The sequence below is a fragment of the Erithacus rubecula genome, assembly GCF_903797595.1.
Source record: "Erithacus rubecula genome assembly, chromosome: 22".
Lineage (NCBI taxonomy): Eukaryota > Metazoa > Chordata > Aves > Passeriformes > Muscicapidae > Erithacus > Erithacus rubecula.
In genome coordinates this window covers 2,442,142-2,458,084 of record NC_136674.1, presented here as the reverse complement: position 1 = coordinate 2,458,084, position 15,943 = coordinate 2,442,142, and the positions used below count along the sequence as shown (strand labels likewise).

Sequence of the window (15,943 nt, the reverse complement as noted above, 5' to 3'; positions counted from 1 at the left end):
TCTGCTCTACTTTTTACTCTGCATATATTTTACACACACTTGTAGGATGGTGTATAGCACATGTTTGGGTAATTTTGCAGGGATCTGATTAAGTTGTTAAAACCAGGTAGGCAATTTTGCCAGCAATGATATTTTTAATCTTCTTCTTTAAAATGGTTTGGTAGTAGCTACTAAGGCAGACTAGGTGGCTCTGGGCAGCTCGCCATTTTTAGGTAGTTTAATTTGTTAAAAATTATCTTTCTTCCCACCCAAATCCCCTTGAAACCATTTGGAGAGGAGAACTGTTGAACAGTTGCCAGTAATAAGTCCTGCTGAGACCTCTGTATCCTCCTGACAGAAATGTTGGTGCCAACTGGAGACTGACTGGCACGAGTTTGAACTCTACACTGCTTGATCTATTTACTTCACATGCACCAATTACAATAATTACCACCTCTGTAGCTGAAGTTTAAGCACTTGGTCTGCACTCCATACCTCAGGTTGTTGGCAGTATGTTCAATCCTATAATCTCAATTTTCTTGGAATAATTAAGTAGAAAATAAATACTTCAAAAAATTAGGAGAGAATCTGAATGGAAATCCAAGGCTGAATAATAGAGTTGTTTGACATGTTGCTATTGTTAAGCTGCATTTATTTCTGTTTAATCATTATTTCTAAAAGGCAGCATCTTCTTTAGCCTGCAGAGATTCACCAGGAGATGCTGTAATCCACTGACTTTTATTTTCAGCAGTGGAGTATCTCTTGATGTGAATGAAAAAGCAACGTGAACTCCTACTTTGTGGAGATGTTTAAAAATATATTCCTTTCAAAATAAATGCTTTTGACTAGAAGGGGAAATCACCCATCTCTTACTCCTTTTGGCTGGGTATTTCCATGTGAGACTGCAGGGATTTAGTACCAGGACTGGCTTTAACTGCCCAGTTCCTGACAATTCCTGGTTTAAATCTGATGCAATGGGGACTGTCTCTCCCCCACCCCTGTTGTCTTTCCAAGAGACTGGTTAATTTTTAAATTGGATCAGCAACGTTTAAAAAAAAAAAAAAAAAAAAAAAAAAAAGGTAAAGTTTCCCTTACACAAAGATAAACCTTAGATTGAGCACAAACTGACCTGCCTGTAGCTTTCCTAATACAACTGCAATGCACAGAGTAGATACTAAAATTTATATTAAAATTTTTTTATGTGAGTTCCCTCTAGGGAGAGGAAGAGGGAAGGAAAAAGCTTCATGTGACAGATGCTAATTATGCAGCTTTAATGCACTTCTGGAAGTTGCAGAGATGAGAACTCTATAAGAACCTATCTACAAAACAAAGCACATTTTCAACAGCATTTTTTCCTCAATTCTTTTTTAATCTGCTTCCTCTCTGTTTTCCAGGAGGCTTTATTTCCAAAGGGTACAAAGGGCAAGGAGTGTCTCAGGTGCAGAATTCACCAGCCATGGATGTGATTGCTCTCCATTGTGTTTCTGTTCTGGGAAAGCTTCAGGGTTCTGAGTCAGGAAGAGTTTGGGTTCTATATTCCCTAGTTGGTGTGTTAGTTTTCTTTCCTCTTTTGTGGATATTTTATCAGTTCCTTATCCTGTGTTCAGGTTTACTGGACAAATGATGCTCTGCACTTGTGCTGGGATCCTCTAGAAGGATTTCTTGTGATGAATGTGTCAGGACTGATGAACCAGATCCCAAAATGCATTCTATAGAGAAGTGAGATGAGTTCCTCAAAACTGGGAGGTGCTTGCACACCAAACCCAGTGTTAGACACTAATCCTCTCTTCCAGACACTGAGCTGTGCTGTCTGAGGGAAACAAATGGGAAAAATTGATGTTGTCCTGAAGTCAATTCAGACTTGCAAGAACCACCATCCTGGATATCCAAATCTACCAAATGATTATTTTTCCTCTTTGTGATAAACCCACACCAGCTCTTGTGTACTTAATGCCGAATGCTGCTTTCCCTGATTTCCATTTCCTCGGTGGGGAGGAGTGACTTGAGCACCCCTCCCGCAGGGACATCGCGGTGGCGCTGGGACATCCGAGGGGCTCGGGCACCCCGGAATGTTCCTCAGAGCCCTGGGCTGCAGGCAGAGCAGGGAAAACCATCTGTTTGCCTTGGAAAGGGGGTTTGCTTCCCCCCGGAGCCCTCCCCCCGCATCCCGGCTCCGGCCCCAGCTGCCGTGTTTCGATGAGCACTGAGGGAATGAATCTCCTGCGTTTAAAAATACTCTGCTTCTATTTAGATGAAAAGAAGAATCTTGCTTGCCTACACTGGCGTACAAAAATAGGCTCAGTGTGAGTAAATCTTCAAAGTTTCTCTTGGTGAATATATCTAGCCTCACTTCTTTTTTTTTAACTTATATGATAAGTTTATTTATAGTGTCCTTCTTTCCTCCTACTCTATCAAGACATTTGCAGAAGGTTGTTGCTCGTCTTGTTCAGGAGTCCTGAAATAATTTGCAGGGCCTTTGAAACATCATCGTGTTGCATAGTTGTGATCAACGTGCTGCTGTTGCATGAACATATCATATTTTAATGTTAATGTCAGGTAAGCTGAGACATTCAGGGCTTTCTTTCACTTTAGGTGCTTTACACTGGTTTGTGTTTTCACTTCTACACTGCAATAAAAATTCTGCATATAGTAATTTAAAAATTTTCATTCTACATGCAAGGCATTGCCTAGAAAATTAATGTGTAATATGAGAGGATTAGTAAGATGCATACACTTTCCAAACATCTCTTAAAAATAGCTTTCACTGTCGCTGTAGCATCTTAATTCTGAATAATCTCACAGTCCTTCTGCAAATCTGAGCATGTAGTAACAGAGAAGCCACCTACTTCATCCTCTTGAACTGCACAATATGGATCTGGGCATGGAAAAAACTGGGTTTTGGGGTAGGGCCCTGCTTCGGCAGAGAGGTTGTCTGTAGGACTAGTGAGAGCATTAATACCTGCATTAAATATTAAAGTCAGCTTTCACAATACCTGCCTATCTGTTCAGAAAGGCTCCGAGATCCTGAGTTTGGAATTTGCTCCATGGTGCAAAGTGCCTGCTCAGATCTCGGGAATCCTCTGCCAAGGGGTGGGAGCTGTGGAAGGAGAGCCAGGGCAGCGTTCCCGGTGCCGGGGGACACTCTGTGCCCGCACTTTGGCCCCAGGCTGGCCCGAGGTGCCCCGGGCAGGGCACAGAATCCCAGGATATCCACAAGGACCACTGAGCCCAGCCCTGATGGCCCATGCAGGGGTCAGGCCCAGGAATGCACAGGGATAAGGGAAGGGTGATCCCGTGTGTAAATGTCTAAATGGGGGTGCCGAAAGATGCACCAGGCTCTGCTCCCCGCTGCCGACCACCAGGACATGGCACAACAGGCAGGAGCTGATGCCAAGGAAGTTCCACCTGAACTTGTCCTAGGAGCACTGGAGCACATTACCCGGAGAGCTTGCGGAGCCTCCCTCATGGCACCATCCCAGGCATGATCCCGTGCTCCGGGCTGCCTCTGCCCAGCGCTCCTTCCACCCTACCCCGTCCCACCGTGCGGGAGCCGCGGGCCCGGCCGGGGCGGGACTCGAACCCGCGCCCCCGCCGCCGCCGCCGCGCCGCCGCCGTGCGCAGCCGCTAGATGGCGCCCCCCCAACGAGCAAGGCGGGGGCTCCGCAGCGCCCCGGACGCCCCTGGCGGCCGCTCGCGCCGCCGCACCCGCCTTCCCCCAGCGGCGCCGGCGGCCATGGCGGTGCGCGCCCACGTGACGGCGCGGCGGCCAATGGGAGCGCGGCAGGGGGGCCCCGACCGCCGTCCCTGTGGCCGCCATTAAAGAAAAAGGGTCTCGGAATTACCCGGGAGCCGGATCCGCTCCCGCTCCGGCCATGGGGGACCCGCGCTGAGGCTCCCGCCGCCACAGGATGCCGCGGCCGGGCAGCCGCCGACAGAGGCACCGCTGAGGGGAGGCGACGCGCCGGCGGGGGCTTCGCGGCACCGACTCCGCCAGCGGCAGCAGCGGCCGCCGCGTCCCTGTGTGTCGGCGGCGCCGGGAATTGCGGGGCTCCGACCCCTTCGGGCTGAGCAGAGCCCGGGGCTCGGCCGCCGCCTCCCCGCCCTGCCCAGGAGCCTCGGGGAGGGGGCCCTCCGCCCGCCGCCCCCGCGGGGACCCGCACCTGAGGAGAGCGAGCGCTCTCGGGGCTCCCCCGCCCCCGGCACAGACCGCTCCGGCCGAAGACGATCGTTTTTTATATTCTCCCCCCCACCCCCCGCGCCTTCCCCCTTCCTCCCCCCCGTTTTTGTTTTTTGGTTTTTGGTTTTGTTTTTTTTTTTTTTTTTCCTCCTTTATTTTTAAAGGACTGGCCTCGCAGCTGAGCTGGTCCCTCCCCGCCTCGCCGCCCCCCCGCGCCCAGGGCTCTGGCGGGGGTCGCTTCCCCCTCCCCGCGGTGACTCGGCGGGGTCCGCGCTCCCCTGGAGAGACTTTGCGGGGTCCCCCGGCCCCCGAGGACAGCAGGGGAGAACCAGGCTCCCCGAAGACACTCTGCGATTTCCCCCGAGAAGGCTGGGGATCGGCCTCCCGGAGACTCCTCCATCCTTCCCCGAAGAGACTTCGAGGGTCACCCGCAATTTCCTCCTTCTTCCACCCCTCTCCCCCTCCCTCCTTTCCCCACGGAAGGAATTTTTACCCAACGGAGGATATTTTGGTTTCGCCCTCGCTGCGAAGATTATTTCTTTTTGGGGAGGGGGGGTTTCCACACGGGAATTTAATCCCCCGCTGGGCTGCTAAGGAGACTTTTTGCGGCCTTTCTCTCTCAAGGAATACCTTCCCCCCTCCCCTTCCCCCGCAGATGTTTTTTTGGGGTACACCCCAGGAAATTTTTCTTGCTCTGCCTTTACGAATTCTTCAGACTGGCCTTGCTTCTGGCCCCTGAAGTTTGTTTTTATGATTTTAAATTTTAATTTATTTGGAATATTTTTGGAGCAGGGGAGAAGAATCTGACCCCCCCACACCCTGTTGCCCTCGGACTCCGAAGAGACGAGCCTGGATTTTTCTCTCTCCCACGGCCAATCCTTCCCAGTCATTCCACAATTTGCCCCTTTCTCATCTGATGACTAAAGGAACAGGAGGAAGAGGAGGGGGGGTTCTGGATTAATTGCCCCCGCTGGATTATTTATTTTTTCCTGCTTCTCTTGCTTGGCATCTGAGAGAGAGGAAGGAGGGATGTCAACTGATTTTTACCCCTAACCCCCTGGATTAATTACCCCATTTTTATTCTCTTGTTGGATCAATTACCCCTTCACCTTACCTCCTCTCCCTCCCCTCCTTATGCGAACGAGAAGACAAGAGGAACAGGGAGGATTTTGATCTTAATCTCCCGTCGTTGGATTACTTACCACCTCCCTCTTTCTGTTCTCCCCTTCCACGGCGGCTTTACACCCCCGATTGAGCTCCAGAAGACGAGAAAACGTTCTGAGTTCCTCTTTTTTTTTTTTTTTTAATTTTTTTTTATATATATATATTTTTACCCCCTTCTCCCACACCTCTGTGTCTCTCCTCGCGGGTTATTCCCCCTGCCACTATTTCGTGTGCGTGTGTCTGTAAATCCCTTATTTAATTGTATTATTATTTGTGCGTGTGCAGAGCCCCCCTCCCCCTTTCCCTCTCGCTGTCTGTCTCTCCCTCTCTCCCTCTCTCTCTCTCTCTCTGTCTGTCTCTTTCTTTCTTGTCGGAGGCTGTGGGATAATGGCGTGTGGGTTGTGGCTGTGAGGATGAGTTCCTGCTTCGTGCCGAACGGGGCCAGCCTGGAGGATTGCCATTCCAACCTCTTCTGCCTGGTGAGTGTCGGCCCCCGGCGCACACACGCCCGGGGCCACCGAGGGAAGGGCTGGGAGCTCTGGGGGAGGGGGAAGGGGCAGTGGAAGCAAAGCAGCCATTTTTAGCAGAGCTTCTGCTGGATGAGCCCTCGGAGTAGGCCCTGCCTGGAGCAGCCAACTCTGCCATGCCCCTCTGGTTCCCCTCCATCGCTGTCTGTCTCGCCGAGCCCCTCCCTCCGCTTTCTTCCTGGATAGTAGCCTCCCTGCAACTCGCCTTTTCCTTCCCTCGCCGTGCCTTCCAACTTTTCCTCCTTTCTCCCCTGTCCCTGCCTCTCAGCCTGGTGTTTCTCGCAGGGGCAGGGAGCTGCTGCTGCTCCCAGCCCCACATCTCGGGGAACTTTCTCTTCTCCTTCCCCACTCGTGACATCCCAGGCGAAACCTCCCTTCTTCCTTGCTTTTAAACAGAGGCCTGTCCCTGCTTGTTTTTATTCTGGAGGGCTGCTTCTGGTGATGCCCTCCCTGTCTTGTGTTTTGATGTGCACCATTTTGTAGTCTTTTTTTTTTTTTTTTTTTTTTTTTAACCCAAGTATCAAATCGTTCACATTGTTGAATTTTGGTAGCTCCAAAAGTAAATTCGATATAACTGAACTGTGATGCAATTTTTAGGTGTCTGTGCTGAGCTGTTTCATCAGCTTTTAATGCAAATGAGCTAATCTTAGCTGCCTGCCTGATATTTATGATTCTAGAGATTGTTACAACAATCCTGTGCCAAGCTGTGGCACTCATATTTTTGGATGGAGGGGAATCTGGACGGCCTGACTGTGTCTGCAGCCTGCATCAGGCCTGCAGCTCCAGATTAGCAGTGCAATTTTAAATCTGAAAGTCTTTCTAAAGTAGCAACTGTTGCAGACAACCTTTCATCTAAATTGCTCTCCTGCTGAAGGTAGGGAGGCTGCCATGTTAGGTTTAAATGTTGCAGTAATCTTTTGTGTGTTGTCATATTGGGAAGACAAAAAAAAATAGTAACTTCTTAGCAAATGCCAGCCTGCCTTGCTCTGCCTTCCTAAAGAGAACCCGGGGCAATGCCTCCGCTACCTGCCTAAAGATGCCTGTGCTGGAGTGAAAAAACTGAGTGCTAAAACTTGCTGTTGTGGTGTAGATAATCCAGGAATTGTCTGCTTCCCATTATACAGTGTAGTAACTCTTTCTTGTGTAAAGTCAAATTAATTTTTGCCTGGGAAGGGGTTTAGTGGATCATTATCAGCGTGGTTGCAGGTCTAGCATATAACTGAATGATAAAACAAGGGTTTAAATTCTTGATATGTGGTGTGAGGAATGAAAAGTGTGATAGCTGTTGGTAAAATCAGTGAACACGAGATGCTTCCTGGGGGAGAGACAGAGAATTTTTTACAATGGAGAAACTTGTGAATTTTTCCCAAGTGGTAGATGGCTGGAAGAATGTGTGATTTACTGTATCACCTATTTCCATGGAGTAATCTTGGATGGAAAAGGCAGTGTATGCATAAGTAAGCAAAAAGAAGGATGTTCTTTGCTAAGGCAAGTGTTTAGGAGATTGGACACTTGCAGCCTGTGAATAATAACATTACTCACTCGTCTTTCACTCTCTTCTTCAAATCAAATCTGATTTTCCTCTGTGTAACCCTAAAGCTGCAGTGAAAACGAGCAGCCCTTGCTTTACTGCAGTTATTTAACGAGCTATTAAACCAGGATGCCTGATTGCTCCCAGTTTATCTCCTAAGGCACTCCAAACTTCCCAACGTGCTTCCCCTTCCACTCTGGAGGATCAATCCTCCCTTTCCCCCCCGTGCCACCACCTTGTGTTTGCTGGAGTTTCCCACAACCCGCGCGTGCTTTTCTCCCGCCAGGCTGATCTCACTGGGATTAAATGGAAGCGCTACGTGTGGCAGGGCCCAACATCTGCCCCCATCCTGTTCCCGGTGACGGAGGAGGATCCCATCCTGAGCAGCTTCAGCCGCTGCCTCAAGGCCGACGTGCTCAGCGTGTGGCGCCGCGACCAGCGGCCGGGCCGCAGGGAGCTCTGGATATTCTGGTGGGGGGATGACCCCAACTTTGCTGACCTGATCCATCATGATCTCGCAGGTAGGAGCGTGGTCACACCTTGCTTTGGTCATTGACAGAATCCTGGGGCTCATCAGGGTTGCCTTCTGATGGAGTGTTGTATGGAGAAAAGATGAATTTGGTGCTGTGACCCTCACCAAGTTCTTACAGCAGTGAGCTGCTCTGTGTTCAGCTCACCTCAGGCTGTTGGATTTTCAAGAAATGAGGGTTTTGCTCCCCACTTGTTCCCTTGAAAAAAAAACACAAAACACAAGCCTATGAGTTTTGGCAGCTCCTTTATGAGAAAGCTGTGCTGAAAGCTGTGCCTGTGATTCACAAGTGATGTCTGAAACATGTTTTGATAAGATCCCTTTTGTTGGGTAATTAGAATTTTCAAATTCAAATAGTAAAGCTCATTTTATTATGTAATAAGAAGTGTAGAGATCTGGGCAGCCCTTGAACTGTTTGGAGTTGTTTTGGTTGGAATTCACACCATCAGTGAGAATCCCTCAGAAGGGGGCACCTGGAACTAACCAGCTGTTTCCATGCAAAAATCTGTAAACCTTCAGTTTTTGATTCTTCTTCCCCCCCCCCCCCCCCCTTTCCTGGTGCTCTGAACCTGCTTTCAAACTCAGGCTTTTGAAAGACTGACAATATTTGTATTTCTCAATAATGTTGTACTTCAAATTTGGCACCTTCCTCTGGAAATGTTTGCTTGTTGAGCTCAATTCCCCAGGTAGATGGTTTCCAGCTGCTTATCAGCAAGGTGACGAAGTTAGATATTGAAATTGGGTGAGTCTAAAGGTGAGACTAAACTAATCTGAGGGGTAAAAAAAAAAACCCAACAAACACATCACTCTAATTTCCTTTCAAATAATGTACAGTATTCAGATTACTGAAGTGTAAAATGAGACCAAGGTTTGGTGACCTGGTAACCAGAAATTGTTAATGCTGCCTCTGTGTGTGTGTGTGGATAAGCTGGAGAATAAACAGGAGTTTAAAGTGCCACTGAGGAAGTTGACTTGAAACAATTTAATAATGTGTGGAATTTTCATACAAAAATACTGTGATCTGAAAAACAATTGAGGCACTGAAATGTTGTTTATTTCTTTGAATACATGACTTCAAAGATTGGGCTGTTGCTCCTATTCCTGTCTGTCCTGGAACTACAAACTTTGCATTTTAAATGCCACTTACACTGGAGTTTGCTTGATATTTTAGTGCTTTTAAGGCTTCCTTATTATGACCTATAAATAACCTGTTTTGACCTGCAGGGAGCATCCTTTGTGTGGCTGAGGTGTAACTTAGACCCTGTGCTGGGTGTTTGTGGTCTGGGATGCCCTGAGCCAAGACCAACACTTGTGTGAATTTTGTGTGCTCCTGGCTGTGGGATTAAATTGAGACAAATAGATTTTGAATGAAATTTAAGCTATTTGGAAAGTGCAATTTTGTACTGCCTAACCACTAAAGTTATTTGTTTGAGCAACTTATTTGCCTTCTGTTGAATGTGTGCTGGTGATTTATCACAGAGGGACATTTGAAAGCAGCAGTGGTTTGTAGCTGGAGTTTTAGATCAGCACCTTGTTTGTGCTTGTCCAGAATTACCCTTTTGAACAGGTAGATAAGCAGGTATCATCCCAGGGACTTACCAACTCTTAACCTCTCTTAGGGTATAAGGGAGAGATAGGGGAGGATTAGAGTCTCCCAGGCATGTCTTTGGGTATTTTCTTTGTTCAGGTCACCTGTGGGTGCCTGTGCTTCCCCAGAGCTGTTCCACACGTGTTCTGTGTAATGCTGGTGCTGCTGAGGCTGTCACCTGTGTCTGACACCTTGGGCTCTGCAGATGTGGTTTGCCCTCTTTGAAAGAAAAAGACATAATCTGTGAGTGTGTGTGCCCAGGAGTTGGTACAGAGGATGTGGCTGAGGGGTGCCCACACCTGCACTTTCTTTGCTGTCACACAAAATCTTAACGTGGATCTCATAGAAGAGAGAATTATGGCTGAACCCAAACAATGTTATCTGACCTTTGTCGTAGCCTAATGGATTTTTTCATCGGTGGACAATTTCTCCTGGTAATTCACACTGCCTTGTTCTCCCAATGACTGCTTGTTACATTTTCAATGGGAATGATAAATGACTTCTTAGCACAGGCTTGTTACCTGCAAAATTGATTGGAAATTGTTTGCTGCTGGAGGTTGAGGTGCTGCCTCATTTAGAAGTTTGCTGCTGGATGGGTGAAGGGTTGTCCTGGAGGAATCTGGGAGCACTTTGTCCCTTAGTGCTTCTGGACAAATTCCTCCTTGAGAGAGCTGTGGTCAGAAATCTGCCAGAACCACGTTAATAACTCTTGATTCTGACTCCCTTTGGTCTGAAACTCTGCCTGGTAGGGAGAGGATGGTATTTTGACAGTTTCTGACTTTTTTGGTGATGTGTATTTTCAGTGAACAATGGGTGTTCAGTGACTGGAACACATCTTGGTTATCAGCCCTGGGGGATTTGAAATATGTCAGCCTTCCAGAACCCTTTTGTCCCCTTCCCAGGATGCCTTCAGCAGGGGATGTACAGGGCTGTAAATGTACATCTATGCATATCAGATTGAAGAAATAAATGCTATCTCTGTGTTCAGCTGTACATTCTAGAAGTTCCCTCTGTGCCCTGGAGTCACGTTTGAATCCTGCTCGTGGCTGTGTCGGAGTTCTCATTCCAAGCCTTGGATAAGTGTCTTGTTGATGGTCAGGGATTGTTCTTGCCTGGAGGCATGTCAAAAGGAGACTTGTTCAGAGATGCTGATTGATCAGGAATATTGACTTCACTCAATCATTTATTTTTTTTCCCTTCCCTAGGAACCTACTTACTGTACATACAGCCAAAAAAACAGAGGTCTATTTCTAACCCAACGTAGCTAGAGGCAGACAGAAGTTAGTGAAATGTTATTTTAGCCTCTAACAACCTCAAAGGTTATGTTTTTGTTCTGACAGTGAGGCTTGATTATAGTAATTCTTGCAACTCAAACCCTAAAGTAGGACATCTCTTCCAATTTCAGCAGGCAATGGTCTCTCACGGCTCTGAACAGCAGTTATTTTATTAGAAAGGTTCTTTCTTATTTTCATGTGGCTACTTCTACTCTTGGATTATTTTTTTTTAAATTGGCAGTAGATGATTTTAAACCTGAGAACAGTCAGGTATGAATTATGTACAAGACATGGTCCCAGGGAAATGGTTACAATTTGATTAATGCTGGGATAGGGGAATGCTGCTATATGGCTTTGACCTTCAAATTGCATCTTTTAAATGGTGAGCTGCAAGATGCATCTTTTTCATTCTGGTGTCTATTAAATTTGGTTAATTTACTTTAAAAATTAAAGAGTTGTCTGTCATATATCAAGATAATCAGGTTTTGTTTGCTGAACAATCTTGCTCGTGCTACTGTGGGGGGAAATGTAGAAAGATAAAGCAGGTTGGAGGAGAGCTTGGAAGAATCCTGATGTTTGTCTGTGTGGTGAAAAGAGTCGTGGCAGCAAAGACTAATATGTGTTGTGTAGTTGTTAATGCATGTGCATTATAGATCAAATCTCTGCCCCCAAAAAATCAGTGAGATTGTGCTGATGTCAGCACTGAGTGTTTCATTACTCCAGGACAATGGAAAGCAGAGGATGAGCCAGTTATCATTCCAAGGGGCTGCAAGCCCTGCCAGTTGCAAGGATTGGCAGAGGCAGCTTGGAAAAGAGTTCAGCCAGTGATGCTTTTTTAAAATAACAATTGCTCCCTAAGATCATTTAACTGCTACAAAAAATACCCAAAACCCAAACCAAACAACAACAGAAAAAGGGGGAAGGATGCTTTTAAAAACATTTTGCACCTGATGTGAGCACGGTGAGCTGCAGCCCCTTGTCTGGGAAGGATCTGTGTGTTCTGTGTCAGGCAGGAGAGGCATTCCAAGTGTTCTTGCTGCATTGATGCTTCAGCATTTCTTTAGTCCTCCATGTTAGAGATGTAGCCACTTAAGCAAAACTGCTGATAAGCATTATGCAAAAATTACTGAGGCAGTTTTATCAAACTTCTGTGACTTGCTGTGAGCTCAAAGGTGACAAAGGTTTAACTTTCCCCCCATTTTTCCTTGACTAACATGCATGTGAAATATCTGTGGAGTCAGGTGAAAAATGCTTTGTCACAGCCAGTGAGGATTTGGCATGGTGTCACTGTTGGTTGTGTGTACAATGTCACATGCAGAATGACCTGGAGAAATCAGAACAATGAAATATTTTACTTACAACACTGTTACATCTACCTGCATATGGAATTACTTAGTGTGGTGCAGGATATTGGATCATTTTAGCTGGGAAATTTTTCAGCTTTTCTTGTGGTTTTGTAACCAAACTTACACCCAACAAATGGTGAACAGTTACCTTGTTATCTTGATACACTGCCATGGCTACACTCTGACAGAAAAATTCTGCTTTGAAATTGTCAGGATTTAGAAAATATTCTGCTGGGTAGAGAGCATAAAACCTCTGTGTGTGATAGTGGTAAAGGCCAAGCAGCACAAAAACCAGCCTGGAATGATGTAGAATGTTTTCACTGTGCTATTTTGGACAGTTTGGGGATCCAGAGTGTTGGATTCAGGCTCTGTGCAGTGAGTGTAGGTAACAGACACCACTCCATTAGGAACAAACTTCAGATTCTTAAATTAACATTTATAAATGGTATTGTTTTCCTTTATTGCTGCAAAATCTGTTGCTTCTCACTTGTTTCATAGGCCCTCAAAAACAGCATTTCAATAGCTTTGCTGGGTAATTCTCACTTTGAGCAGTTTAAAGTATTTTAATTCAAAAATCTGGGTTTTTAAATAGAAAACTTGGTGTAAAAGTGTTTCTGTCATATCATTACAATATTGTGTACAGCAGCAACTTCACATTGCTTTACTTATTTACTTCCCTTGGAATCTGAGGTTTATATAAGAAGTTCAATTGTATAAATCAGGTTTGTGTCAGTGTTTTTATAACTGGCACAGTCACATAATGGCAAGAAGGAGCCTGTGAGGTAAGAAATGCTTCCAAAAGACAAGTCTCAATCCTGATATGAAAGAATGGATTTTTCCCTGTGTAATTGAAGTAATTGGGGGGAATTGTAGTCCAAAGTGGAGGCTTTGTTTCTTTGCATAGTTTATTTTAGAGGTTCATTGAGCATTAGGGAGATATTTTTAATGGTGTGGTAAACACTCAATCTGTGCAAGAACTGGTATTTACTGGTGTCCTGTGTGTTAAAGGAAGGAGGGAAATCCATGTTCTTAAGTCTTGTTTAAAATGACATTTTTAAGGTGTATATTTATCTGTTGCAGTATAGATTTGTTTATTTATGTAATTGTATTACTTCTTAGAAATCCTTAATTAATAAATTTGGCTAAAGATCTGTGACTAACAATAGGCTTAAAAACCCCCTTGACATTAATTAAATTATAAGGTTTAAAGATATTCCCTTTTCAGAATTCACTTAAAATTGCAAGAGTTTTATATTCTGAGGATTCTCCAAATTTTCTCTTCTCCAAGAGCATCACACAGACAGAGAGGCATAATCAGTAAAAATGAATTTTACTGGTTCAGGTGAACTGTAGGAAAAATGGAAAGGAGAACATAAAAGTTCTGAAGAAATAGAGTTGATAATATTGACAAAGTGCTGACTGAAAAAGTTTTATTTATATGTAGTGTGCAAATTGCTTTTTCCTGGCCATTGTTTCCATGAATTCTTCATTTCCTGATAATTTTTATCTTCATTTGAGGAAAACACAGTGTAATATGTGATGTAAAGAGAGAGGGAGCAGTGGGATATGGATATAAATTGTTTAATGGATTGACATAAAAATGAGTGTGCTGGGGAAGAGTTGAGTGCTTCAGCTGAGAGAACTCATCAAAAATAAAGTACTTGTAACCTTCAGGTTGCCAGAGCACTTTTGTGGATAACACTTGTCCAAAGTGAAATTGTGGCTTAGCACCTTTTGAAAATGAGTCAGCAACTTCTGTTGGTTTGTTAGAATTATCAGATTGAGCATTTGGATTTATTGTTTAAGAAAGATTAGAGGACAAAAGTGCCTCTTGGTCTCCCCCTCCTTTAATGAATGGTTTGCTGTGTACAATTTTCTATTAAGTGGGAGGGGTTTTCTCATGTCGAGAAACAACAATTTGAATTAAGAAGAAAAATAGTTGGCAGATGTGAGCAGATGTCATGTTTGCTTCTCTCCACCACTAAAAATGGGGGGAGGGAATCACTAAATAGACTACAGAAAGTCAGAGAACACTTACTGCTATTTTTTTTTTCTTTTTTTTCCTTGCATGAATTTGAATAATCTTCTAGAATGAGGGTTTCTTGAACTGACAGCTCCTTTTACCTTCCCTCTCTGTGGCAAGGTGCACTTCACTCAGAGCTGGTGGTCTGGTGAGCAAAAATTGGAGTTTTAGTTGTGATTTCCACCTCAAACCTTACACTTTCTGCACATAACACACTGAACTAAGAGAACTTTCAGGAATTACATCCTGTGGCAAGTTCTTGCATAGAAACTTGCTCATAACCTGATGGTCAGCACAGCTGATCCTGAATGAAATCTATGCTAAACAAAGCATGGAAACTTCTTTGTGTCCACAGTGTGACCATCAAAACACAAGATTTGTGTTACTACAGTGTCCCTGCAATTCCAGCATCTTCCATGGCACTGCTACACCAATACACCAAAACAAAATGAGCCATAAAAACTGGAATTAGCTCCTTCCATTCTGTCTTCTAGAAGGTCCTGGATGCAGGGGATGTGCTTGGAATGATTCCCTGAATTGACAAGAGCCATGTACAAACCAAGTGTGCAACCTTTGAGATGGTGAGGAGTTTATTGTGCAGCTAAAGTCCAATGTGAGTGAGCTCTGGAGTTAATGTTTGCTCTGCTGAGCTGCTTTTTGGTCCCACAGCCTGGGCATCCACCAGAGCTGCTCTGGAGCAACCCCTGTGCTTGGCACGGGCACTTTACACCCTTTGACTTTGGACTTTTGTTGCTTTTTGTTACAAGAGCCGTGTATGATGTTTCTTTAGTGAGTTACTGTGTTATCTTGTAGCTTTACAGTTTTTAAAAACAAGTTTTTGCTCAGCTCCAGCTGGCTGGAGTAGAGTGGTGAGGTGGGAACCTTGTGGTGAGGTCTCTGCTTTGGGAACTGCTGCTCCTTGTTTTTCCTTCTCTTTCCCAGAAAGTTATTTCATGGAATGATTCATCTGTAATGATGCACACCTCCTCTTTTATAAATGATGGGGCAGGTCTGTTTACTCTTCTTCTGTCCCTCAGAGTTACTGAGAATAACTTTTTTTTTTTTTACTCACAATACTGGCCTTGTGTGGAAATGTACTTTTCTCTCTGTGCAATATAGCAAAATATAAACATGGTCACCATGTTCTGGTTCCAATAGTATTGAAATTCCCTTCTCTACCATCTCTGTCTTAAATATTGTTTGTTGTAATAATCTGTAAGGTTTTTTTTTCCTAACTAAAACTCTTAGGTGTCTGGTTTTCTAGATGCTCTCTAATTTAAGGATATCAAGACTTTAGTTAATAATGTTGCAACCTTTTAAGCTTGTAAGTGGCTTCCAGAGAAAGGTGAAGGGGCTTATCTCCAAGGGGGATTTAAAATGCATTGTGCTGCTGAAGTTTTCTGCCCATGGAGCAAAGCAGTGGAACCAAAATTCTCTGTGAGGGAGAGGGGAGCAGAGTCAGGTGCTGAGCCAGAGCTGGACTCCAGCCCTGGGATGTGCAGGACAGTGGATGTGACACATGAGCAGCCTGTTCTCACGTGGGGCTCCCTGTGGAGCTTGGAGCAACCACCTCCACAGGTCCCCTCTGACCTAAATTATTCCATGACTATCCAGAGACTGGAGTAAAAATATGTCTCCTTATCTATGTCAGACAAACTTCTGGTCTCTGCTGCTACCTGGAGTATAAAAGCAATGGCATTTGAAGAGTAACTCTGCTAGGTTAGTCCAAGGAGAGCAGGAGCAGATCCTAAGGGATAGATGTACACCACAAAATGCAAGGAATTAGAGCCATAAAGGTAAGATCT

The 15,943-nt window shown here is 45.1% G+C and overlaps 1 protein-coding gene and 1 long non-coding RNA gene across 2 annotated transcripts in view; one reads left to right on the top strand and one right to left on the bottom strand.

Moving 5' to 3' along the window:
* Positions 1-1,339: 1,339 nt before the first annotated feature.
* Positions 1,340-4,252, bottom strand: LOC306811192. Its single transcript, XR_013776625.1, has 2 exons — positions 3,822-4,252; positions 1,340-1,789 (listed from the first exon to the last, which is right to left on the bottom strand). It is a non-coding gene; the product is annotated as an uncharacterized lncRNA (long non-coding RNA).
* Positions 4,253-4,276: 24 nt separating this feature from the next.
* Positions 4,277-15,943, top strand: part of MED13 (mediator complex subunit 13) — a 52,383-nt gene continuing 40,716 nt past the window's right edge. The window contains exons 1-2 of the mRNA XM_079324662.1: positions 4,277-5,799; positions 7,665-7,899. Coding sequence (XP_079180788.1) covers positions 5,734-5,799; positions 7,665-7,899 — 301 coding nt within the window. The 5' untranslated portion in view covers positions 4,277-5,733. The remainder of the gene's footprint in view (positions 5,800-7,664; positions 7,900-15,943) is intronic.